Here is a 27,262-nt window from a genome sequence, read left to right on the forward strand (position 1 = left end):
TGTTCTCATGACATGGTTATTACAAACTGGTTAAAAAGTTAGGCACATTTGCTAATTTCCTTTACGCTATCAATTCTTTACCATGCGATTCTATGTCTTTTTCTTCATTTATGTGTAAATTTCTAAATATCCTAGATACTGATTTTGGAGTTTATCTTTAATTCACCTACAGTCTTACACCATCTGTTTCCATAGTTCACTGTATTATAATAAAGGAGCAGAATTGTGAATTTAGTTTTTGAGAAATATTATAAGAAAATTATAGTTTCTTTATGACAAAGCACAAGAATCTAGAAGTTTCAACCACTTAATCCCTTTAGTTAGGAGGTGTGTGCGTGTCATGTCACATTTTGAGACTACTACTAAATATGTTTGTTTTCCAGACATATTTTAACATCAGAATAAGCATAACTCATGCATAATCTGTTTAATATATATGATGCCCAACATGTCTATTTATAGAAATTTGTCCTATAGAATTCTGAGAAATTTGGCTTTTGTAAGGTTAAAGAGGTTGTCCACTACTTGGACAACCCCTTCTCACTCTCTATGTTTCCCCCTAATAATAACAGTACTCCCCTCTAGTGCTGGAGCTCTTCCAGCGGTATTGGCACAGTCTATTAGGAGTCCATTTACTTAGAATACAAATAAGGTGCTTTTGAATTATAAAGTACTGCATGCATAGCGTGCATATGAAGATACAATACAGTTGCAATTATAGGACTTACACAGGAGGACAAGGTGTGATGCAAGTACTCCTGCCGCCCCAACGCACGTTTCGTAATGGTCACTTCCTCAGGAGGAAGTAAAAAATGCGTTAGTTGCCCCAGGCTAGTCAGCTCTCTTTCCATGTTCCTGTGGGCATCAATACAGCTCTGAAGCTGGGTGTACACTTCCCAGCTTCAGAGGCGCATTGCGCATGACCACCTTCTGAACTGGAAAGAGGGCTGATTAGTCTGGGGAACTAACACCCTAATGACTAGTCAAAGCCCTCATTAGCATAGGAAACGAGGACCACATAAGTGCTTTTTAAAGCATTTAGTTAACTGTATTACATTATTCTGGGCTGGTTAGGCAGAAATTTTAATAATACATAGGTGAATGTTGCTGGGTGGAGGGCATGGGGAACCTGACAAGTTCCCTTTAAAAATGCCAAGAAATAATGCAAGTAACCTAATTAATTTAGCTAGTAGGTGCAGAAATGATGGGTTAACTGTAGGGCCTGCCCATAGTTGGTGAGGAGTATTAGAGACCAGTGTGTCAGTTCCTGGTTTTATAGTTAGTTGTTAAAGAGTTGAAGATAAGAAAGGACACCCTCAGAGGAAGGTTACCATTACAGGGTATGTGTGTGGCAATCAAGGAAAGGGAGCAAGTCTCAGCAAGAATTCTACAGTGGCGGCAGTTCTTCATAGCAGGCAAGCTGGGGCACTTAAGGACTGGAAAAGCTAAAGGAAGTGGTGGCGTTAGCCAGATCCAGACCTGGAGATCAGCTGGAATATGGGGTCAGTCAGGCTGGGACACGTCAGTAAAGTGGCATCTAGTGAGAACTCCCGTACATCGTTCACAAAAGTGCAGTGGTCACAGCGAAACACACTGAATCGTGTGGCCCTGTACCAGAATATGCAGTCACCCAATTTGTCCTGTTCATCTGTAACATTTCTCACAAGTGATGTGTCGCCAGACATAACTACTAAGAATGTCTCAAAAGAAAACAGCACGCTTTATTCCTTCTACCCTCTGTATATAACTCTTATTGTCAGTAAAAAAGACTATTTTAACAAACTTGTCTGGTTTCCTCATCTTGGGTCTAAAGGGGTCTGGTGCCACACATTTGGTGCTAGAACTAATCCTGAAGGTGTCCTCTGCAGACCCACAATCCACTACACACACCCAGGGACCCCTATGTAAGGTATCAAGGGGCGCAGGAATAACAATCAGCCAGCCTCCTCCCTTAGGCTATGTGCACACGGAGTTTTTTGGCTCTGCGGATTTTGTAGTGAAATCCGCAGATAAATCCGCAGGACTAAAGTCCTGTGGTTTATCTGCGGTTTTGCCCTGCAGTTTCACACCTCATAATGGATGAGGTGTGAAACCGCAGCGGTTCTGCACAAAAGAATTGACATGCCGCAGATTGTAAACCGCATCAAAACCGCGCGGAAAAATCCACAGCATGTGCACAGCGTTTTTTTTTTCATAGGAAATAAAGGTACTGTACAACGCAGCAAAATCTGCTGCGGACCCGCAGAGCCAAAACCGCTGCGGATCCGCAGCAGAATCCGCAGCGTGTGCACATACCCTTACATGAATGTGACATCAGTCATTTTCACAGGTTTACTTTTTAATAATAAATGATAAACACAAAATTAGTCCCAAGTTAAATTAGACATATGGCACTTCAAGTAGCATAAACACACAAAACGGGTATTGGTGTCATGAAACAGTCCCAATGAAGGGATCCAAGAAAAAATGCATATATTTATAATAATGAATTTTATTTATATCATATTAAAACATGCCCAAAAAATATGGCACACAAATATCTGCAAAAATAGTGCAACCAGAAGGGGGCACTGAAGTATCACTCTATTTCCAATTATATGCAATTTCAATGTGAAAATGGATCACAGATTTTTATAAAGAGACATACCAATATGTATCAGAAAAATGTAAAATCACATATTGTACCGGGTCCATGTTTACACAAATAAGCAGGAAAATCATTGAGGAAAGCTGATTAAATTATATTACTTAAATTGACGCTAAGATTTCTCAAAAGGAGATTAACTAGCCCAGAAACATATATAACAAATCAGACTCCCATTATGTTGTAAGAAGAAGCTGCGGGCGAAACGCGCGTTGGGGCGAGGGGCCACGCACAGCTCACTCTCTGGGACCTTTGGCACCCTTTTCAGGTATATTTCATGGCGGTCTTATGAGCAGTTTCTGGGCTAGTTAAACTCCTTTTGAGAAATCTTAGCGTCAATTTAAGTAATATAGTTTAATCAGCTTGCCTCAATGATTTTATGGCTTATTTGTGTGATTTTACATTTTTCTGATATATATTGGTGTGTCTCTTTATAAAATCTGTGATCCGTTTTTCACATTGGAAATAGAGTGATACTTCAGTGCCCCCTTCTGGTTGCACTATTTTTGCGCCATATTTTTTGGGCATATTTTAATATGATATAAATAAAATTCATTACGGTATTTTAAATATATGCATGTTTTCTTGGATCTCTTCATTGGGTCTGTTGTTTCATGACACCAGTACCCGTTTTGTGTGTTTTTACTTTTTCATAATCTACATATAATTATATCCCTTTGCCACAGCAAAAATGTAATTTATGTATTGTAGCAGCCTGGTGTATTCACCCAAAACATTTCTATTCTGTTTCTATTAATGGAATCATCTTTAATCTTGCTTTATTGACAGAGCTAAGGAAGCGGAGCTATTAGAGCAAGACTTACAGAAAGCCAGGGAAGCTGAACGGATCGCAAAGCAAAGGCTCCTAGAGCTAGGCACTAATTGCCAGCCTGTAAGTATACATGGCACTGTCTAACTGGGCATGGATGGAAGCTGTAGATTACTAGAAGGAGAAATCCACACGCTGGAGATGAGATTTAAGTAGGGATTTCTGTTACCTTATCTGGTTATTTCCATCCTGATATTGCCGAACTGATAAGGTCTATTGATTTGAGTTTTGTTGCAAATTTCTCGTTACTATACTAACAAAATAAATCATGTATTATTTATATTATTTTAGTTGTCCGCAAAAGTTCTTCCACCTGATACTTCAGAAAATGGCTATGACAGTAAGATGCTGCGACAAGATGTAGACACTGAATACAAGAGGTTATCACTTGAAATAGAGAGGGAGAGGTATGTTGGGGAAGGTAGTCTGGCGACGTTCACTGTGCTTGTTCTGTACATGTCCTGATGTAGGCACTTTGGCATATGCAGATGTATGGCATAAGGCGGCACACATTATCCATTCTATTATTTCATCTAAGTAACAGCTATTTGTATGAACCTCATAAATACTCATATCAATTGGGTTCTTTCTACACCTATCCTAGAAAATGATTATTCTCTTTTCATTGCTGCACAATGTAGCCAACGGACAGGCATCATGTCTAACATCCTGCAAAGCAAGGTATTCTATTCTGTATAGGAAAGTATTCTTCACTGTACGTATACACGGATTGTTCTTTGTGTGGATTTCAATACAATGCTGCATTTACACTGAAAGATAACCATGAACGAGCATTTGAAAAAAAGAAGCCATTATTTCTCCTTCGTCTCATTGGGGGACACAGAGACTGTGGGTGTGTGCTTCTGCCGTCTGGAGGCTGACACTAAGTATACAAAAAAAGAGTTAGCTCCTCCTCCGCCGCATACACCCTCGCCCCCAGACCGGGCGTAACTCAGTTTTTTGCTTAGTGTCTGATGGAGGCACACGCAGTCTGGAGCTCCAGACTAGGTTTTTTTTTTTTTTTTTTCCTCTATGAAGATAAGACAGGGGCGACGGATCCTATAGAGAGGATCCGATCTCCCCAAATCATCAACGGGCGACCACGTGTGAGTAACCCTCCACGTGTTTCTCTCCCGCACCGAGGGACACATCTGGGACTTTTCCCCAGACAACTATTTTTCTTTTTTATTTTGAAAGAGGCGGCAACGCATCCTGATAAGAGGATTGCGGTTTCCCCATCGTCCCCAACGGGCGAGCACGTGTGAGCGATCCTCCACGTTGTTCTCTCCTGCAACGTGGAAATGCCCCTACCACCCCTAGGTAGTGAGTCCAGGGGTGGAGTTGGAGGCGCAGGTAAGCCAGGGATTGAAGCGGAGAGCGGAGAGCGGTACAGTAGCCTCCCCCTCCCTGCCCAGGGATGGGGTTGAGAAGCACCTCCGTGGAGCCCCCTCGGCGGCCCGGCTCACCTTTGGTTGATCAGGCTGGGACCAGGTAGTCCGTCTCTCACCCGGCGCTGCCCCCGGTGGGTAAGCAGGATATCCGTGAGCGGCCCGCCGACTTCCGGGGGCGGAGAGCGGCGGGCGCGCACAGTGACCGGGGAGCTCCCGCCCCCTCCCTCCAACGCCGCACGTGGAGTGCGGCCAGAGCCCCGCGGGCGGCCACGGTCCCCGCTGTATGGGGAGGTCCGGAGTCCGCGCGCCCGCCCGCCGACTTCCGGGGATGGCCGGAAGCCCCGCCCACTAACTTCCGGGGGCGGAGAGCGGCGGGCGCGCACAGTGACCGGGGAGCTCCCGCCCCCTCCCTCCAACGCCGCACGTGGAGGGCGGCCAGAGACCCGCGGGCGGCCACGGTCCCCGCTGTATGGGGAGGTCCGGAGTCCGCGCGCCCGCCGACTTCCGGGGATAGCCGGAAGCCCCGCCCACTAACTTCCGGGGGCGGAGAGCGGCGGGCGCGCACAGTTACCGGGGACCTCCCGCCCCCCTCCTTGCATTTCCTCGCCGAAGTGGGGCCGGAAGCCGCCCCCTATCTCCTGGAGTGCGAGTGCCCCGGCGGGTAACGCTGCACGGAAGAGACGCAAAGTTGGGCCATTACCGGTGGGTAAGTGCATCCCCGTTGCGAGTGCCGCACTAGTAGTCAAGGAAGGGGTTATCCTCCTCCTCCTACCCTACCTTGCAATATGTCTGGCAAAGGGAAAGCTCACTCTTTCCTATACGCTGTTTGCGTTTCCTGTGGGGTCAGGCTGCCTAAAGCACAGCCGGGTAAATTTTGTGAAGCCTGCGAGTCGGAGCGAGCCCAGGAGCCCCCCATTGTTGCAGAGCCCAGAGGTCAGGACCCTCCAGAATGGGCGGTGTCTTTATCAAACTCTATGATATCCCTTACAAAGGCAATTGAGTCTCTCCAAGGCCCAGGTAGGGACAAGGATGGTGGTCTGCCAGCGGAAGACAGCTCGTCCACGTCTCAGGACCCTCCGACCGTTAGAGGCCGCTCCAGCACCAGACAAGCTCATAGCAAAAGAGCTCGTTCCCCGTCGGCCGGACCCTCTGGGGCTTCGGTGGCGGGTATTAGGGTATCTCGTTCCCCGTCGCCGAGCTCAGGAAGCGAGCAGGATGAGGGCGAGGAGGAGGAGGAGGCCTGGAATCCAGAAAGCCTGGGATACCAAGACTCGGTGGACAGCCTCATTGAGGCAGTCAACCAGACTTTAGAGATCGAGGACGATGTGTCCACGGCCTCAGGTCACAAGGTCTCCTTCAAAAAGACCAGGCGACCGCATAGAAGGTTTGCCACGCATCCGGAGTTCGAGGAGCTAGTTCAGAAGCATAGGGAACACCAGGATAAGCGTTTTGCAATGCAAAAAGCGCTGCAAGCTAAGTATCCGTTTCCTCCTGAACTCCATAAGGGATGGGTGGAGTCGCCAGTAGTGGACCCACCGGTATCTCGTTTAGCGTCAAGATCGCTATTGTCGATACCCAGCGGTTCTTCTATCAAGGACCCAACTGATCGCCTTATAGAGGGGCTTGCCCGCTCGGTGTATGAGGCAGCGGGGTCGGCCCTTGCCCCCTCCTTTGCGGCTACTTGGGTGGCTAAGGCCATGGTTTCGTGGGCGGACGCTCTGCAGAATGCCCTCCAAGACAGAGACCTGCCTGCGGAGGTCTTGGAGGTGACAAATCAGATCTTAGGGGCAAGTGATTTTCTCGTCAGCGCCTCTCTGGACGCGGCCGAGTGTTCTGCGGTGGCAGCAGCAAATGCGATCGCCATTAGGCGAGCATTATGGCTGAGATTGTGGAAGGCGGATTCTATCTCCAAAAAGTCCTTGACCTCATTGCCGTTTCAGGGCAATCGGTTGTTCGGTGAGAAGCTTGATAAGCTTATCTCAGAAGCCACAGGGGGGAGGAGTAGTTTCCTCCCGCAGCAGAGGACTTGGCCAGCATTCAGGCAGACACAGAGGCGTTTTCGGCCTTTTCGTAACCCCTGGAGGGGGTCTTCGGCCAGAGCATCCACCTCCGCAAATGATGGTCAGATTAGGGAAAGGCAAATCTCTTACAGAGCCAATCCGCTGGGTAGAGGCCGAGGCCGTTTGCCCAGAACAAGGGGGGCCAGATCCCAAAAGCCTCCAGCAAAATGACTCGAGGCGCTTAGTACCTTCGGACGACAGAGTGGGCGGACGCCTACTAAAGTTCAGCCACGTTTGGGTCGCAGTGGCACGCGACGCTTGGGTGGCAGAATTGATATCGTCCGGGTACAAGATAGAGTTTCTCGGGCTCCCGCCACGGCGATTCTTCCGTTCCCGGCTTTCCGGAACAGAGTCGCAGGCGGAGAGTTTGTTACAGGCCATAATGACACTACAGCGCAACGGGGTCATTGTCCCAGTACCGAAAAGCGAAGAGACACAAGGTTTTTACTCCAACCTGTTTTCGGTCCCCAAAAAGGACGGGACAGTAAGGCCAGTATTAGATCTAAAAATCCTAAACAAATTCATCAGAGTCAGGCGGTTCCGGATGGAATCCCTCCGTTCGGTCATTGCAGCCATGGATCCAGGGGAGTTCCTGGCCTCGATCGATGTGCAGGATGCATATCTGCACATTCCGATTTTTCCTCCACACCTGAGGTTCCTGCGTTTTGCGATCGGAGGGCGACATTTTCAATTTGTTGCTCAGCCCTTCGGTCTGGCCACTGCTCCCAGAGTCTTTACGAAGATAATGGCGGTGGTTATGGCCATCCTGCATGCTCGGGGCATAACGGTACTACCTTACCTGGACGACCTTTTGGTAAAGGGGCCGTCCTTTCAGGCGTGCCAGGAGAATGTCAGTATCACGCTGGATACCCTGGCGCGTCTAGGCTGGTTGATCAATCGGAACAAATCGTCCTTGGTTCCAGCCCAGAGAATTGTATTCCTAGGCATGGTTTTCAACACCTCCCGGGGGCTGGTGATCCTCCCTCAGGACAAAGCGCGAAAGATCAAACAGGGGGTACGGAACCTTCTACAGCCAGGCTCCAGATCCATCCGGTACGGCATGAGTGTGTTGGGCAGAATGGTGGCGGCGATGGAGGCAATCCCGTTTGCCCAGTTCCATCTCCGTCCGCTTCAGCATGCGCTCTTGTCAGCATGGGACAGAAGGTTGCTATCCCTCAGTCATCGGTGCAATTTGTCTCCGCTGGTCCGACAATCACTCCGGTGGTGGACTCGCGACTCGTCTCTTGTCCAGGGGAAACCCTTTCCCCCGGAACAGTGGTTGGTGGTGACGACCGATGCAAGCCTGCAAGGTTGGGGAGCAGTTTTCCAGAGTCACACAGCCCAGGGGCAGTGGTCCATTCAGGAGATAATTCTCCCGATCAACATTCTGGAGATACGGGCAATACGATTGGCCCTGCAACATTTTCAGTGTTTCCTGAGACACCGGCCGGTGCGCATTCAGTCGGACAATGCTACAGCAGTAGCATATGTCAACCATCAGGGGGGCACGCGCAGCCAAACAGCCATGCGCGAGGTTGGACTGGTACTGCGTTGGGCCGAAAAGAACCACGTGGTAATTTCAGCGGTGCACATTCCGGGAGTCGAAAACTGGGCGGCAGATTTTCTCAGCCGACAGGGGGTCGCGGCAGGGGAATGGTCCCTGCACCCCGAGGTTTTTCAACAGATCTGCCAACGGTGGGGGACACCAGACGTGGACCTTATGGCATCCAGAGAGAACGCCAAAGTGCAAAGGTTCGTCGCTCGATCCCTCGACCCGCAGGCGATCGCAGCAGACGCTCTGGTGCTTCCATGGAGCCAGTTTCGTCTCCCATACTTGTTCCCCCCGCTACCTCTGCTTCCAAGGGTCATCAGAAAGTTAAGGAGAGAGAAGGTTCCAGCAATTCTGCTAGCGCCAGACTGGCCTCGGAGGGCCTGGTATGCAGATCTGGTTCAGCTAGTGGTGGACGTACCCTGGCGTCTACCAGATCGACCGGACTTGCTGTCCCAGGGGCCGATCTACCATCCGAACTTAGGGGCCCTGTGTTTGACGGCGTGGCCATTGAATCTTGGCTGTTAACACAGGCAGGATTCAGGCGCGATGTGGTGGCCACGATGGTGAGTGCCCGAAAACCTTCCTCGGCGAAGGTATATCATCGGACTTGGGAAGTTTTTTTCCGTTGGTGTAGGGATCGCGGAGTGGCTCCTCTGGTTTTTTCAACCCCCAACGTACTGGCTTTTTTGCAGGCAGGGCTGGACGCAGGGCTGGCTCCGAGTTCGCTCAGGACGCAAATCTCGGCCCTGTCGGTCCTTTTTCAACGAAAGGTCGCTTCGGTCTGGCAGGTTAAGACGTTTATGCAGGGGGTCGCACATTTAGTACCCCCCTATAAGGCGCCGACGGAATCATGGGACCTGAACTTGGTGCTCAGAGCCCTTCAGGAGCCCCCCTTCGAACCCTTGCAAGAAGTCTCCTTACCTTACCTGTCCAGAAAAGTCGTTTTTCTGGTAGCTATTACGTCTATTAGGCGGGTTTCGGAATTGGCGGCTTTATCTTGTAAACCGCCGTTCTTGACTTTTTATAAGGATAAGGTAGTTTTAAGGCCAGCTCCCCCCTTCTTGCCGAAGGTTGTCTCTGCATTCCATATCAACGAAGACATTGTCTTACCTTCGTTTTGCCCGGCACCGGTGCACAAGGTAGAAAAGGCTTTGCACACACTGGATCTGGTAAGAGCTCTTAGGAGGTATGTGACAAGGACAGCATCTTTCCGCCGGACAGACTCTCTATTCGTGATCCCAGAAGGGAGACGGAAGGGGCTTGCTGCGTCCAAAGCGACTTTGGCCAGATGGGTTCGCCTGACGATTCAGGAATCTTATGAAATCAGTGGCACGCCGGTTCCGGCAGGGATCAAGGCACACTCGGCTCGAGCAGTGGGTGCCTCATGGGCACTGCGACACCAAGCTTCAGCGGAACAGGTGTGCAAAGCAGCTACCTGGTCCAGTTTGCATACGTTTGTCAAACATTATAACGTACATACCCAGGCATCCTCGGATGCAAGCCTGGGAAGAAAGATTCTTCAGGCAGCAGTTGCGCACCTCTAATCAGGGGCGCAAAGTAGCATGGATTGGGTGAGCTAAGATCCCGCCCAGGGACTGCTTTAGAACGTCCCACAGTCTCTGTGTCCCCCAATGAGACGAAGGAGAAACATGGATTTTTGTGAGTACTCACCGTAAAATCCTTTTCTCCGAGACGCTCATTGGGGGACACAGCACCCACCCTACTAGCCAGTTGGCTTTTGCTTATTTTAAGTTATACAAATCCTTATGTAAGGATCAGGGTGGTCCCTTTTCCAGACGTATAATTTCTTGCCTGAGTTTAAGGCGCGTTCTCCTACTGCTTATGCACTAAACTGAGTTACGCCCGGTCTGGGGGCGAGGGTGTATGCGGCGGAGGAGGAGCTAACTCTTTTTTTGTATACTTAGTGTCAGCCTCCAGACGGCAGAAGCACACACCCACAGTCTCTGTGTCCCCCAATGAGCGTCTCGGAGAAAAGGATTTTACGGTGAGTACTCACAAAAATCCATGTTTTGCAATGTAAACAGGCTGCCGAACACCTGATGAAGAAGCAAAACGCTTGTTCATCAGGTGAAATAATCTTTTACAAAGCGCAAGTCATCATTGTTCTTGGCGATGCATTGTTCTGTGTAAACAGGACCTGCACTGCCGAGAACTATGGCATCCTATGCGCACTGATGGATCTATTACAAATCGCTTAATGCACATAGATCACTTCGGTCTGTCTGTGTGAACATGATATTTAACTACCGCAGATCAGGAACGGTTTCCCATTCGCCAGTCGTTCAGGACCACCAGTCCGTCATTGTAAGTCTACCCTTAAGCTGCAGTCAGTATGATCTCTCCTGTGAGAGAATAAGGCTGATTATGCTAATGAGTGTGTCATTTTAGTGTGATCAGATTCTGCAGCAAAAGTGTGGAGAACTTAATTTCTCCATCTTTGCCATTGTCTCTATGTGCAGAAGTCAGACTGCACTTGAATGACATCTGAGTGCAGTCCCATGTTTCACACGCATCCATAGACCTGTATGGGTGTGCGTGTGCACTTACAGCGTGCTGCAATTTATTTTCTCATGCCGAATCGGGTTTCTAAAACGTTGCTCACATCTGCTAATAGTGCTAAAATGACAAAAGTGTACTTATCTATTTAATCCATACTGCTCGGTATGCCTTTGTGTTATGGTAACCTGGCTGCAGCAATGACATCTGCATGTCTCACGTGATCACTGCAACAAATCGCTGGCCACAGAAGAACAGGGGAAGAGACAGTTGAGAGCAATGATTGTCTGCAGTGATCACGGGAGATAGGACATCATCGCTGCAGGCAGGTAACTTGACGTAGGACTGGAGACACCGTGCTGAAATGGCTGGAATCAAATTAGTGAGTACACGTTTTGTTATTTTATTACTACTGAAGGCTCTGGACAAATTAGAAAATAACATGGAAACCCCTTCATCTATATCCAAAGGGTTCCACTTACTTGCCAAAAAGCCAAAAGCGCATCCTGTTACCCTCGGAGGTGTGTGGTTTGTCATACCTTTTCTATAGCACAAAAGAGCGTCTCAGAGACATTATAAATCATACATTCAGGTTACGGCCAAGTATCATGGCCAGAGAGCAGACTAGTCTGACGCTTCCCTGACCAGCTACTCCCAGCACTGATAGAGGTGATTGACAGGTCTCTGTTATGATTAGTTAACCGAGGAGGATAACGGGGAATAGACTAGGCAACCAGATAGCCAGAGAGGTTGGTAGCTAGCGGATTGCAGACCCCTAAACTGACAACACAACTAGAATTAGTCGTGGGACGTACCTACGATGCCCTAGACGCCTCGGCACAGCCACTGAATTAACTAAGCCTAAAGAGAGAAATGGGAAAGCTAAACTGCCCCGGAGTAGAACCCCAAAGGAATAGAAAGCCCCCGAACATATATTGCTGGTGAGACAAGATGAAGCACAAAACACAGGCAGAGAATAGAGTAAGCAAATGATGGGGGCCAAATAGATAGAACAGGACAGGAAAGGATACTGTCTGCAATCACGCAAAAAACCCTAAGAAAAATCCAACACGTCTGATATGCAAAAATACTGAGGCCACATGACCTCTCCCCCACTAGATCAGAACTCTGGTGTGAACTGGTTACTAAAAAGACTAACATGCGCTGTGGCATATGGAACAGGGTCCAGCACAGATCCCAACAGGCAACCAGGCAGAACTCACACAACTAAGCAAAAATCAGAGACAAGCAAAAATGGATCCAATGCAAAAAAAGATTCAAGAAGACAAATAACTTATCTGAAAGATGCAGGACGGAGCAGGAGAAAAGCAGACTTCAAAATATGCTCAGAAAGCAAACCAAATCACTGGCAAGAGCTGAGGGAAGGTTGTTCACTTAAATCTCCCCAGTCTGTAACACCTGACCTCCAATCATCCTGCTCAGGTGATTGACTTCTGTCAGCTAGACCAGCTCCATTACCAGGAGCAACCACCAGAGGGAGCCCAAACTCAGAAGCCAGGTCAAAAGTGTTCACAACAGGTCTCTCTCTCATAGCATAAGGCCTGTCAGTCACCTTGAGTGACGCCAGGAGAAGCCAGCCGGGTGCCTCACCAGACTAGGGTTCCTGGCTGGATCCTTAATGTAGATTTACCTGGTTGCAATCATGTTGAGAGGTTCCCTTTAAGAAATGTTTGTTAGCTATATTGATGTTTTGTGCAGGATGGACTACCTGGAAAAAAGCAAACGGCTTGAAGATCAGCTAAATGAACTGAAATTAGAAATTCAGGCCTTAAAACAAGAAGACCGGCAGATGAATACTCCATGCCTGTGGAACAACAGCCAAAGATCCAAATATAATTGGCATGAAAGTGTAAGTTTGCCGTATCCAATACTGACAGACATTGGTCAGACCTCCACTGGTCAAACATTACTATGACCTAACAATAGGTCATCAATGTCTTTGATCCCTTTAATAGATTATCTGAATTTATTTTTCAAGGATTCTTTCCTGATGCAATCCTACCAGAGGGAGCCAGCAAGTCCTTACAGTATTTCTCCAGTGGGCACTATTCACAGTTGTATGGAACCTGATCGGGTTCCCTACAGTGCTCCTGTGCGGATGGTACACACATTACCTGGCAACATTAATGGAAGAGGAAACCAGCAGAACGCCAGGAAGGTAACGGCGACCATCACCTTATGTTTTTAGCATGTACTTTATATTAAGTGGACAAATAACCATTATAAGTAACCTATTAACATCATTTTCCTATAAGGCACTTGTACAATCGCTTTTATAAAAACACTTCAGAGTGTTTTTTCAGGATTTCTCTTTATTCCTCATGCTACGCCACTGTAAATATAATAGAATAAACTTACCTCACCCTCCGCAGGTCCAGTGCTGCCGCTATGCTTCTGTCCCCGATCTTCGTTGTCAGGCTGCAGCAGTAACATGACGACTAGAGCAGGCAGTCACTGGGCTCAGAGGTCTCATGACAACTAATTTGTCATCACCACTAAGCCAAGTGATTGTCTGCAGTGGTCACATGCAGGTTAATCTTGCAAAACCCCGTTAAACAATTAAATATAGATTTTACTTTAATAAATGATTTCTTATATCATTATAGGTAGAGAAATGTGATTTAGACATCATATACATTTAAAGATTCATAGCTGGTGAGTATTTTCATGTTGTTATCCATCTGGCAATACTGAACACTTTTCCAGTGCCAAAACAAACCTGTCATTTGCACCTAGTGGTAAACAAACTATGCCTGCCTGCGGTCATCACTACAGGGAGCTTATTTCATGTGATGTGGATTTACACTTGTGTGAAAAAATGTTTGCCTCCTTCCTGATTCCCTATTCTTTTGCATAAATTTGGTATGATGCATTTGTGAAAGTCAAATCTATTAATATGTGGCATTAACTAACCCAGTCGGTAAACGCCATAAAGAGAAAACAAAATCAAAATTCAATTGTGTTTTTTTTTTTTTGGGGGGGTCACTTCCCTTCTGTAAGAAACTGTGATAATAAGCAATCAAAGCATAGTATATACACAGTATTGGTGTTAATAAAAATGTCTACTTACAGCACAAAAAATAAGCCTTCATCCAGCCCTATCAACAGAAAAATGAAAATCACACAGATGTTTTAATGTGGGGGGCTGGAAATTGCTCTCTGAGTAGATCTATGGGAATAGGGCGACATTGGATGGCAATCATTATTTTACTGCACTTATACATCATTACAAACAATTAGAACAGATTACAAAATAAATGTTTTGATGAGACTTCTTTAATCTCTCCGTAGTGGAAGCCCATGATTCAGCAAAAGGGAAGACAACCTAAAATAATAGTTTGTAATCTATAACCTAAAGAATTGTGACCATGCAAAGCCCCTTTGCATATTTTTCAGTCCTTATTTTTATAAGTGCTATGCAGAAGGCCATAAAACACAATAAATAGCGTACTCCTTTTACAACTCTCTCGTCTTCTAAGGCTATCCTGAGCATTGTGATACCTCTCCTGGCTGCTATTTGCATGTGACCAATGAAGACAAATACACACCATAATAGTGATGTGCTGATCAGTGCAAAGTGATTGGTTGAAGCACTCACATGTACGATTTTTTTTTTCTTATTTAAACCCCAAAATATCAGTATTGAACAAGCCCTTTAAAGATTTTATTTCAGGGTTTCCTACGTCTATAAAACTTGTAAAAATAAATAAGTTGCAGTGGTGGGCATCCCGCAGCCAGTGCAGCTATGCAGGGGCCCATGTGAGAGCGGGTGCAAAGTCTCACTGCACGTACAGTATTTAAGTCATGTTGCTGCGCTGTTCTTTTCTTTTTCCCTTTGGTGATGTTGGGTGAGGGGCCTCTGGTATCTGTGTTCAGTAGATGCCTTCAAATATAGTTATTTCAACTTTAATAGTGAGCCACAGCCTGCCCTGCTCAGTATAGAATTTGCTCTGCATAAAGATCTAAAAAGTGTTGTTCTTCTTTACAGGCATATTGTACTGGTATATAGCAATACGTCTGTATAGGCCTGGATATTAGGAGTAACCATTCACTGTTAGTGTCTGCCCCTGATATATTTAGCATTGAAGTGGATTCATACTTAAATAATTCAGTGCTGTAGGTACAAACTTGCCAACCCCAAACTTTTCAGTTGTGTGCATTTAGCAATTTGATAATTAAGCATAGTTTTCAGGGTGCCATTATTTAGATTAAAGTTTTCTATAATACGATTAATTCTTTTATTGCAGGAATAAAAATGACGGTACCTCTGAAGACAAACACTAAATTTTGAATGAGTTGGTGTATTGCTTGGAATAAGAAAAGCTCTTCAGTTAGATTCTTTATTTGGAGCAAAAAGTGTGGTTGACTAAACCTAACACTATAAAACAAAGACTGTAATTATTCTCATCATTGTACAAAGTGTAAATAATGCAATTTCATAACTTAATTCTATGTTTGTGGACCAGACCTTAAATATATATAAAAACAAAAAACCCAGAAAAGGAGCAAAATGCTAATTTGCAGAAAACAAACATGACTCGGTTATTTTTCTCTGTTATTTTTCCCGAAAGCAGAATACAATCTAAGGGGTCGCTCACAGAACTGTATTAATTGTCGAGTGCTCTCCCTTTTTTTTTTTTTTATCGCAAAGCACTCCGACCAATGTCATGTAATGGGGCAGTGCTTATCAACGTTTTTTTTTCTCACACTGATTCGACATGATGAAAAAAAAAAAAAAAATTACAGCATTCTCTGATTTGATGAAGAAACTGGATGAGACTCGGCCATTTAATTCTGGAAGTTTTTATTTTTCTTCGGTGCCCCTCAGATCTAAATGAATCTAAATAAAGATGCGAATTTTCCCTTCAGTCAACTGGCTGGACGCCACAGAGATGCTCTGTGTGCGTTTACTTTCTACTCTGATGCTGGCCAAACACACAAAAGTTCTGTGCTATAGGTCAAGTTAATTCAAGGGAGAATTTACCCATTACCCAACAGGACAGAAGAAAAAGAACTTCCAGATTCCGTGAAAAGTCCAGTAAATGGCCCTCTTTAAAACGGATTCTCCACTTTAAAAAAGCTGCATATAAATGCCAGCTCTCTGCTGATGCTCCATTTTTTTGGCTGCAGCGGTGACATCACGACCACAGCATACATCACTGCTGCAGGCGATCTCTGAGCTCAGCAGCTCAGGTTGTCTACATTAGCAAAGCTCAGCGACTGAACTACCAGATGTATCCAATAACCACAGAAATTATACACCAACGTTTTCGGTACATATTGAAATGGATGAGAAAATGGTGCATTTTCAAAAAATAAAATGTTTTTGGAAAGAGTATTAATTGTATGTGTACAGCACACTGAGTTCACTCTTATCTTAGGAATAGCTTTTTAATAAATGGTTAATGTAAAGTAATAATTTGATTATTTATTTGGTTGACAATGTTTTACAGCTTTAAAAATAAAGAAGCTCCTGAAACCAGGTGGAATGAGCCATGCTTAAAGGGAATCTGTCACCTCATTTTTGGCATATGAGATGCAGCCACCGCCATCAGGAGCTTATCTACAGCATTTTGTAATTCTGTAGATAAGCCCCCGATGTAACCTGAAAGAGAACAAAAACGAGTTAGATTATGCTCACTCCGGGTTCTGTCCAATGGGTGTCTAAGGTCCGGTCCTCCTTACTTCTGCCGCGGCTCCTGCGCAGGCGTACTTACTCTGCCCTGTTGAGGGCAGAGCAGAGTACTGCAGTGTGCAGGCGCCAGACCTCTTTGACCTTTGCGCACTGCAGTACTTCACTCTGCCCTCAACAGGAAAGATAAAGTACGCCTGCGCAGGAGCTGCGGCAGAAGTAAGGAGGAGGACCGGACCTGAGACACCCATCGGACCGGACCCCGGGGTGAGTATAATTTAACTCGTTTTTCTTGTCTTTCAGGTTACATCGGGGGCTTATCTACAACATTACAGAATGCTGTAGATAAGCCCCTGATGGCAGTGGCTGCATCTCATATGCCAAAAATGAGGTGACAGATTCCCTTTAAGTTAAAGAAACACTCCCACTAACTTTTTGATTCATGAAATGTCTGTGTACTTGCCTGTAATGTAGTGCGTGTAGTAATATACTCACCTACCGCTGCTCTCTCCAGCACCGTTCTTCTTCCGCTTCTCTGTGACGTCAATGCAGTTGCGTCCAGCCAGCTTGTGTGCGCTATGCATGAGCCGGAAGTCTATTTTACAATCAAAGCCTTTAGAGCCTTGTCCTGAAGCTCCATAGGCTTATATGGAAAAAGCTACTTCGGGGTCACGCACAGTGCAGCGTGACTCGTCCAGTCTGCAGAACGGTGACGTCAGTGAGTAGAGAAGCAGATCAGGCCAGGACACCAGAGAGACCAGCGGTAGGTGAGTATATTAATACACTGCGTAACATGCATGTACACACACATTTGGTTAATAACAAAGTATTGGGAATGCTTCTTTAAAATGTGACCTATACCACTATAGCCATTCCTACAAATATTGTCGGTTACTCGCAGGAGAGGTGTTATACCATGGTATATACGGTAAGTCTGCTGTGCAAATCAATATCAGAAATGTGTTCTGTATCCCACACGGTTATAGCTCCACCAGCATGTCCTCTTATAGCAGCCAGCATTGCTTCATTCCCTGTATATGGGCCTGAGGCTCTGCCCCTGCTCACCTTCATGCAACCATAGAGGGAAAACATATAAAATCCTCACTGCCTGCAGTCACTGTAAATCAGAGCTCAGTACATATCGATTTGGAGGGCGCCTCTCTAAGTACATAGGAGAAATATTAAATCCCCACACATCAAGCTTCCAACCGGCTGTGTGGGACTCTTGTTACCCTGCTGGGAGTGTCAGGCGCCTAAGACAGGTAGCGAATGACTGGCAAAACGAAAACCTGTTTTATAGATGAAAATGAAACAAAAGAATGACGACGCGATTTATTCTGTAATGATAAGCCAAATCCCAGAGTGCAACTACAGCATTTACATTTCTCTTTTTGTTACGGTACTTGCAAAGTATGCTCATTAATAGTTAATTATAAATTGCTTGTAAAAATAAGCAATTTTGCAGTTTATTTCTTATTAAAAATCCTCTAACTTCTTAAGAACTGAGACATTTTTTAAATTCAATAGTTTACTGCTTATTGCAAAGGTACTGGTCCGTCTCCTAGACAAGGAGCATATGCTTAAAAAGCGGTTTTCTATACAGCTTGCAAGCACTGCTCTAAAGCTCCCCGGACCACTGGAAATGGCGAGCTTGAGTGTCAAAGTGCTGCTCTGATGCAAAGCTGACTCCATTGGCAGAATGGGAGAGTTCACAGTTCTGACCAACAGCGCGACCATGCTGCTGGCACGAACTGTCAATATGTAAGGGTATGTCTGGGTCAATCCATACGCTTCGTCCATTCCTGATAAAACAGGTACACTTTAATTATAATCTGGATGACTCTGTAGAATGTTTATATATTTTGATAATAGTTTTATATGTGATGCCTCATTTTCAGTACGCAAATGTGTATTATGATAAGACTAGGGAAAGTATTAGGATGAGGAATTAGGATATTAGCAGGGGGTTCATAGATTAGGATACGACTCGGTATAGTGCAGTGGAAGGCACACTAGTACAGCATATAAGCAGTTAAGAATAATAGGGACACTTCCTGGTTTTAGGGAGTCAGAGATAGAGTTGGAGGTAGGACAAATGACAGAGGAAAGGCAGATTAGGCCAGTGGGATGGATAGTATGGAAAAGTATAGGTTTTTTTTGGGGGGAGCAGCATGCAGACCTTCCCAGGATATCTGGGCCAACTGCCCGAACTAGATACTGATACAGATGCCTTTTTCATCCCCCAGAAAGGGTAGCCAGATGGGAAACCAGGACAGATAAGTGTGGCAGAAAACATGGGAGCTGCGGAGCATCTCAGAGGCCAGAAGTGCTAGGAAATGAAGGGAGAGCTCAGCCTTGAAAAACTGACAAAGTGGACACGTGCTGTTCTTTAACTGCTATGGAACCTTTTAACTTGTTGAGTAACGTTAATATGTTAAAACTGGAAATGAAGTCTGCTGTTCAATGTGATGGTATTGTGGAACTTGTGGAGACATCCAATGCAAAAGTGAGTGTCATACATTTCACCCAAACCACACAACAGGACACAATTTACGTGTGGGGTGCCAGGATGTGGGAGAACAACAGTCCTCGCCCATGACTAGCGCCCTCACAAATATAAAGAACTAGCTGAAGAGCCCAGCGTTGCCTGGGCATAGTAACCAACTGTGGTTAGCTATAACAAATGATAATGATTATATTGCACATAAAAACCGTGCATCTAATTCTATCCTGTGTGATACTGACTGCTGAGCCGTGTATCTAATCCTATTCCGTGTGATACTGTCTGCTGAGCCGTGTCTCTAATAATATTCTGTGTTATACTGTGTGCTGAGCTGCATATCTAATCCTATCCTGTGTGATACTGTCTGCTGAGCCGTGTATCTATTCCTATCCTGTGTGATACTGACTGCTGAGCTGTGTATCTAATCCTATCCTGTGTGATACTGACTGCTGAGCTATGTATCTAATCCTATCCTGTGTGATACTGCCTACTGAGCCATGTGTCTAATCCTTTCGTGTGTGATACTGACTGCTGAGCCATGTATCTATTCCTATCTTGTGTGATACTGTCTGCTGAGCCGTATATCTAATCCTATCCTGTGTGATACTGGGCTCCCCCTGCAGTCTGTGTCAGAGGGTGGTCTGTGTTGGCACGGTAATAAATTGTGTTATTTCCAGCTTTACAGAAGGACGATAACACCATAGAAATGATAAGAATAATAGGCCTCAGTTACCACAACTGTCTACAAAGAAAACTGTTACTGATAGCAACCAATCACAGCTCATTTTTCATCTTTTAAACAGCTCTGGGACAGCGTGGCGAGTTTTGAGTAGCGACTTTTGTGCTTCGACTTTTATGTGGTGAGGTTGGTGTATGTGTGGTGAAATGTGTGCTGAGGGTGGTATATGTGTTGAAGCACGTGGTAGTGTGTGGTGCATTTTGTGTGTGTGTTCATATCCCCGTGTGTGGTGAGTATCCCATGTCAGGGCCCCACCTTAGCAACTATACGGTATATACTCTTTGGCGCCATCGCTCTCATTCTTTAAGTCCCCCTTGTTCACATCTGGCAGCTGTCAATTTGCCTCCAACACTTTTCCTTTCACTTTTTCCCCATTATGTAGATAGGGGCAAAATTGTTTGGTGAATTGGAACGCGCAGGGTTAAAATTTCACCTCACAACATAGCCTATGGCGCTCTCGGGGTCCAGACGTGTAACTGTGCAAAATTTTGTGGCTGTAGCTACGACGGTGCAGATGCCAATACATACAGTACATACACTTTTTCCCCATTATGTAGATAGGGGCAAAATTGGTGAATTGGAACGCGCAGGGTTAACATTTCACCTCACAACATAGCCTATGACGCTCTCGGGGTTCAGACGTGTGACTGTAGCTACGACGGTGCAGATGCCAATACCGGACATACATACATACACACCCACATTGAGCTTTATATATTAGATTACGGCGCCCCAGGCAGGCACAAAATCAAGAGACAGAAACGGTGTGCTGCTCTAAACAGAAGGTGAGAACACGCCTTTTATTTTGCAATATTAAACGTTGCCTTACGTGCAAGAAATCATCTTTGAACGCAAATGGGATGAGCTGTGTTGATGCCCAAGGCAGAGACTTAAGTAAGTGCTTCACCATCTCTTGTACTTGAAATTGGAGAGGACTCCTCACCAGGTCAAAAGTAGCCAGCTTTTACTCTTGTTTCATTCCTGCTGCTCCTCTGGATATTTTTTTTCTAAATCCATCATACCGTTCCAGAAAATTGTGCCTTTTAACCCCTTACTGACATATGACGTACTATCCCGTCCAGGTGACCCGGGCCCGTATGGCCGTGGACGTGATAGTACGTATTCGTGATCAACTGCATCGGGTGTCAGCTCCTGGCACTTTAACCCCCGGCACACTGCTATCCAATGGCAGAGGGAAGCATCGAAACAGCTAACAGAAAAAAATTCAAAAAACCTCATACCACAAACCCTGTCTGATGACAAATGCACATATAGCAGGATGCAGCGGGTCTCCACTAATAAAGGCAAGGGGCAGCTCAGGTGCAAACTACTGATAAAAGCAACCACCCCACACCTAACAAACCATGTAGGGGTTGGCTGCCTAGTAGAAAAAATGCACATAGAAAAGGCTTGCATAGTACGCCAGTCACACATGTAAGTGTGATGCAAAGTGTCTGGCTTGCAACCTATTAGTGACGCCCATAGTATTCTCAGGCGGGCTGCTCCAGCACTATAATACCCTGCTTCCCCGAAAATAGGGTGCCCTCCGAAAGTAAGGCATGCTAGGACCTGCCCTATAAAACTGTCCCACTAGTTAACCCCTTTAATGAACCAATTTAAAAAAAAAGTAAAAAAAACAATGCTTCATCATCATACCGCCGAACAAAAAGTGGAATAACACGTGATCAAAAAGACGGATATAAATAATCATGGTACCGCTGAAAACGTCATCTTGTCCCGCAAAAAACAAGCTGCCATACAGCATCATCAGCAAAAAAAAGAAGTTATAGCTCGCAGAATAAAGCGATACAAAAATATTTTTTCTTTATATAAAATTGTTTTTATTGTATAAAAGTGCCAAAACATAAAAAAGATATAAATGAGATATCGCTGTAATCCTACTGACCTGAAAAATAAAACTGCCTTATCAATTTTACCACACGCGAAGGGGTATAAACGCCCGCCCCCCCCCAAAAAAAAAAGAAATTCATGAATTGCTGTTTTTTGTTCATTCTGCCTCCCAAAAATTGTAATAAAAAGCGATCAAAAAATGTCATGTGCCCGAAAATGGTACCAATAAAAACTACAATTTGTCCCGCAAAAATAAGACCTCACATGACTCTGTGGACCAAAATATGGAAAAATTACAGCTCTCAAAATGTGGTGATGCAAAAACTATTTTTTGCAATAAAAAGCGTCTTTTAGCATGTGACAGCTGCCAAACATAAAAACTCACTATAAGGCTGAGTGCACACGTAGCGTTTTTTTCGTGTTTTTGCGGCGGTTTTAAACGCGCGATTTTGCCGCGAAAACGCAAAAAATAAGCATCCCATGCATTCCTATGGGATTCCGCAATGCTGTGCTAATGCTGCGTTTTTTTCCGCGGCGGAATCGCTTCACGGTAAAAAACGCAGCATGCTCATTAATTTAGCGGAATCGCGACGATCCCGCACCCATAGGAATGCATTGTTCTGCTTACTTTCCGCATGTGGCTGTGCACACCATGCGAAAAGTAAGCAGAACATTTGCGGATGGTACCCACGGTCCGGAGGACAGGAGACTGTCCTCCGGGCTCTGGGTACCATATCCCTGTAAAAAATATTGTTATCCTCACCTTCCGGCGTCCCGCGCAGCCTTCCCGCCGTTCTCCACGCTCCCGGTCCCAGTATTCCTTTGCGAGAATGACCGCGATGCGTCCGTTCTTGCGGGATCGCGACGTCTCGTGGTCATTTGCGATGACGTCGGAGCGCGGCGTCATCGCGAATGACCGCGAGATGACGCGATCCCGTGAGAACGGAGACCATCGAGGTCATTCTCGCAAAGGATTACTGGGACCGGGAGCGTGGAGAGAGGCGAGAAGGCTGCGTGGGACGCCCGAAGGTAAGAATAATAATATTTTTTATTTTTTTAATTATTTTTTACATCCTATCTTTTACTAATAGGCAGCATCAGTAGTAAAAAGTTGGTCACACTCGTCAAACACTACGTTTGACGAGTTTGACCAACCTGTCAATCAGTTCTCCAAGCGATGCTACAGATCACTTGGAAAACGCTAGCATTCTGCAAGCTAATTATGCAAAACGCTAGTTTTTCCGCGGGAAAATCGCGGGAATTTAAAATGCGATTTTCCCGCGGAATGGAATCCGGAATTCTCTCGGTAGCTTCTGCGAGAGTTCCGCTACATGTGCACATAGCCTAAATAGTAAATCAAACCCCCCTTTATCACCCCCTTAGTTAGGGAAAAATAATAAAATAAAAAATGTATTTATTTCCATTTTCCCGTTAGGGTTGGGATTAAGTTTATGAGTGTGTTAGGGTTAGGTTAGAATTGGGGGGGTTTCCACTGGTCAGGCACATCAGGGGCTCTCCAAACGCGACATGGCTTCTCATCTCAATTCCAGCCAATTCTGCACTGAAAAAGTCAAACAGTGCTCCTTCCCTTCTGAGCCCTGCCATGTGCTAAAACACATGGGGTATCAGAATACTCAGGACAAATTGCACAATAACTCTTGGGGTCCAATTTCTTCTGTTACCATGGGGAATATAAAAAATTGGGGGTGAAAAGATCATTTTTGTGGAAAAAATATGATTTTTTATTTTTATGGCTCTACGTTATAAACTTCTGTGAAGCATTTGGGGGTTCAAAGTTCTCACCACACATCTAGATATGTTCCATGGGTGGTATAGTTTCCAAAATGGGGTCACTTGTGGGGGTTAGGCACATCAGGGGCTCTCCAAAGGCGACATGGCGTCTGATCTCAATTCCAGCCAATTTTGCGTTGAAAAAGTCAAACGGCGCTCCTTCCCTTCCGAACTCTGTCATGTGCCTAAACAGTGGTTTACCCCCACATATGGGGTATCAGCGTACTCAGGACAAATTGCACAATAACTTTTGGGGTCCAATTTCTCCCGTTACCCTTGGGAAAATAAAAACTGGACCTGAAGTAATTTTTTGTGAAAAAAAGTTAAATGTTCATTTTTTTTTAAACATTCCAAAAATTCCTGTGAAGCACCTGAAGGGTTAATAAACTTTTTGAATGTGGTTTTTAGCACCTTGAGGGGTTCAGTTTTTAGAATGGTGTCACTTTTGGGTATTTTCTATCATGTAGTAAAAATGAGAAATCACTGGTCAACTTTTAACCCTTTTAACATCCTAACAAAAAAAAATTCTGGTTACAAAATTGTGCTGATGTATAGTAAACATGTGGGAAATGTTACTTATTAAGTATTTTGTGTGACATATCTCTGTGATCTAAGGCCTCTTTCACACATCAGGTTTTCTGCTTCAGGCGCGATCCGGCGCTTTTGACTAAAACCGGATCCGTCGAAATGCAATGCCGGATCCGGTTTCCCCCCCATTGACTTGCATTAGAGCCGGATCGAGCCGGATGGCCATGCGTTTCATCCGATTTTCGCCGGATCCGGCAATGTGACGCGATCCGGCGTCTGGAAAAAACGGTGACTGTAACGTTTTTTGTATCCGTCGAAAAAGGCGGACACGCCGGATCCGGCGCGTCCGGCTTTTTCATACAATGAAAGCCTATGAGCGCCGCAATGCGCCGGATCCGGCGCCGGCCGGATCCGGTTTCTTTGGTCTGAGCATGCTCAGTAGCTCTGCCCACAGGACATATATAAAAGCAAGACAATGGGACCCTCAGCCACACCCAACATGCCACCCAAGCCAAGAACCAGGAGCAGGAGACGGCAGCAGACATCTGCAGCAGCAGCACCATCAGCACCACCCCAAATGGAGCAGCATGCTGAACAGCGGGAGGGGAGTCCAGCAGCAGATGAGAGACGGTAATTATCAAATCCCCCATTCCTCCAAACTAGGGCTATGGAATATCAAGATATTCATTGGCCCTTTGTTTCTCTTTATTCAACAGCCGCCCAATAGATGCAGCAGCAGCAGCAATGGCAGCAGCAGAAACACCACCCACAGCCATGGAGTCTGGCCATGAGGAAGACAGCACATCTTCAGGGAGCCCTCCCTCGCATCGTCAGCGTTTGACGGTAAGTTTTTTTTCCAAAATCCATCATCTCTGTAATATATGTGTATTCATTGCCTTTTATTTCAAAACAGGAATCACAAGATGAAGAGGAGCTCCCAGAAGAAGAAGGAAGGGGTGGACAGACACTTGGAGTGGGCTCACAATTGGTAAGTTTTTTGCATCAAACGCAGAAACACAACATCACACTACACACAACACATAGAAAACAATGTTCTGCAGACCACACACAGCAAACAAATGCCTACATCCAAAGACATAACATTTTTTGTTTTCTTCTCTAGTCTTCCCAATCTGGTGCTCGGCCAAGAGGTCCTCGCAGTGCCTCCCAGGGTCGTCGGCGACAGCAACGCGGCGGTCACCAGCGTGTAAGTATAAATATTTTTGCTTTGTTTTTTTTGCACTTTTTATTTCATTTCTTTTGTGGAGGCTAATTATGTTATTTTTGTCTTTTTCTTTAACAGCCTTCACAGCGTGCTCCCGACTCTGACGGTGAGGATGGAGGGATTGATGTGGACCGCCTCATCGATCTCGTCAGAGAAAGGGAGCCGCTCTGGAATATGGCTGACCGACGCCACGCTGACCTGATCGTTACCCGACGACTCTGGGAGGAAATCTGTTCGCTCCTTGTGGACCGCTGGGAGGACCTCGAAGCTCGGGCCCAGATTAAAGAGCGTAAGTATATACAGTACCGGTTGCTTGATTTAAACCAGTGTTTCCCGAACTCCAGTCCTCGTGGTCCCCACGGATCATGTGTTCAGGATTTCTATTTACTTTGGAAATCCTGAAAACATGACCCCTGGGGACCATGAGGACTGGAGTTTGGGAAACACTGATGTTGTATACTAACCACTTTGTCCTTTCTCGTTTCAGGGGAGAGAATTGTGAAGCGGTGGCGGTCTGTGAGGGATTGTTTCAAGAAGGAGTTCAATAAAGAGATGCGGGCCCCGAGTGGATCTGGAGGACGCAGGAGCAAGTACAAGTACGCACGAGCCCTGTCGTTCCTCCGGGAGACAATGCTCACCAGAAGGTAAATATTACACACCACATGTGACAAAAAAATGTTTAGATGTAACTTTTTTTTTTCAGCCAGGGCCATACCATGTCACTATTTTAATTGTTTTTTTTTCTCTTTATTCCACAGCACGGTGAGCAGCACTCGGGAGCCTGCACGATTGGACCCTTCTGAGGCGATCCCTGAGGAGACCGGCACCGAGGGACACTTCGACCGCCCCGGTACATCTGCACCTTCCCAGCCTTCCCACACATTCGACCCATCTGTCCCATCCACCAGCACAGGAGCATCGTGGCCGCCTACATTACATGAAGCTGCTGGTGAGGAGATCGCTTTCCCTTTACCCCACCCTTCTGCCCCTGCCACCTCTAGTACACCTGCGGGTACTGGGCGGCAGCGGCAGAGGGGTCAGGAAAAGACTTATGCGCCAGAGTTCTTGCATCTGAATGCATCTTTCCAGAACTGTCTAAAAGTCTTGTCAGAGCAAATCTCCGCAGGCTATCAGCAGATCAACTCCAGCATTCTGGAGGTGAAGACACTTCTGCAAACCATGCATTCAGAAGCAAGATCTTCGCCAAACCACACCTTTTTCAGGTCTGTTGTGGAGCGCATGGAAACGCTCTCTCCTGCCCAGCAGATGCATGTAATGCATTCATGCCACGCTGCTCTCCAGCAAGTTACCTCCCAACCTCCTCCTCCCACCACAGTAGTTCCTCCACCTGCACCCCCTCCAGCCACTTTCCATCCTCCCCCTCCTATTACATCTACACCCCCTCCAGCCACTTTCCATCCTCCCCCTCCTATTACATCTACACCCCCTCCAGCCACTTTCCATCCTCCCCCTCCTATTACATCTACACCCCCTCCAGCCACTTTCCATCCTCCCCCTCCTATTACATCTACACCCCCTCCAGCCACTTTCCATCCTCCCCCTCCTATTACATACCATCCACCTCCCCAGCACCATCCACCTCCCCAGCACCAGCAACCTCCCCAGCACCAGCAACCTCCCCAGTACCAGCAACCTCCCCAGTACCAGCAACCTCCCCAGTACCAGCAACCTCCCCAGTACCAGACATCTCCCCACTTCCAGCAACCTGCCCCGTACCAGACATCTCCCCACTTCCAGCAACCTGCCCCGTACCAGACATCTCCCCACTTCCAGCAACCTGCCCCGTACCAGACATCTCCCCACTTCCAGCAACCTGCCCCGTACCAAACTCCTTCCCCATACAACTTGCCATCAACATCATCTGCTCCTACAGTCCCTGCCCAACCCTCCACTCCACCACCCACCACCTCTTCTGCTTCCCACATGTCCACCCATTCTGTAGTTTTTTCCACACCTTC

The 27,262-nt window shown here is 46.2% G+C and overlaps 1 protein-coding gene across 2 annotated transcripts in view; it reads left to right on the top strand.

The window, feature by feature from the left end:
* Nucleotides 1–16,350, top strand: part of LOC141069426 (merlin-like) — a 120,575-nt gene extending 104,225 nt beyond the window's left edge. For both annotated transcript variants that reach the window (XM_073558951.1, XM_073558952.1), the window contains 6 exons: nucleotides 3,434–3,536; nucleotides 3,765–3,880; nucleotides 12,713–12,863; nucleotides 12,993–13,172; nucleotides 13,621–13,669; nucleotides 15,262–16,350. In XM_073558951.1, the coding sequence (XP_073415052.1) occupies nucleotides 3,434–3,536; nucleotides 3,765–3,880; nucleotides 12,713–12,863; nucleotides 12,993–13,172; nucleotides 13,621–13,656 (586 nt within the window). In that variant the 3' untranslated portion in view covers nucleotides 13,657–13,669; nucleotides 15,262–16,350. The remainder of the gene's footprint in view (nucleotides 1–3,433; nucleotides 3,537–3,764; nucleotides 3,881–12,712; nucleotides 12,864–12,992; nucleotides 13,173–13,620; nucleotides 13,670–15,261) is intronic.
* Nucleotides 16,351–27,262: the final 10,912 nt, after the last annotated feature.

The sequence above is a fragment of the Dendrobates tinctorius genome, unplaced genomic scaffold, assembly GCF_039654945.1.
Source record: "Dendrobates tinctorius isolate UK_male_01 unplaced genomic scaffold, ASM3965494v1 ptg000263l, whole genome shotgun sequence".
Lineage (NCBI taxonomy): Eukaryota > Metazoa > Chordata > Amphibia > Anura > Dendrobatidae > Dendrobates > Dendrobates tinctorius.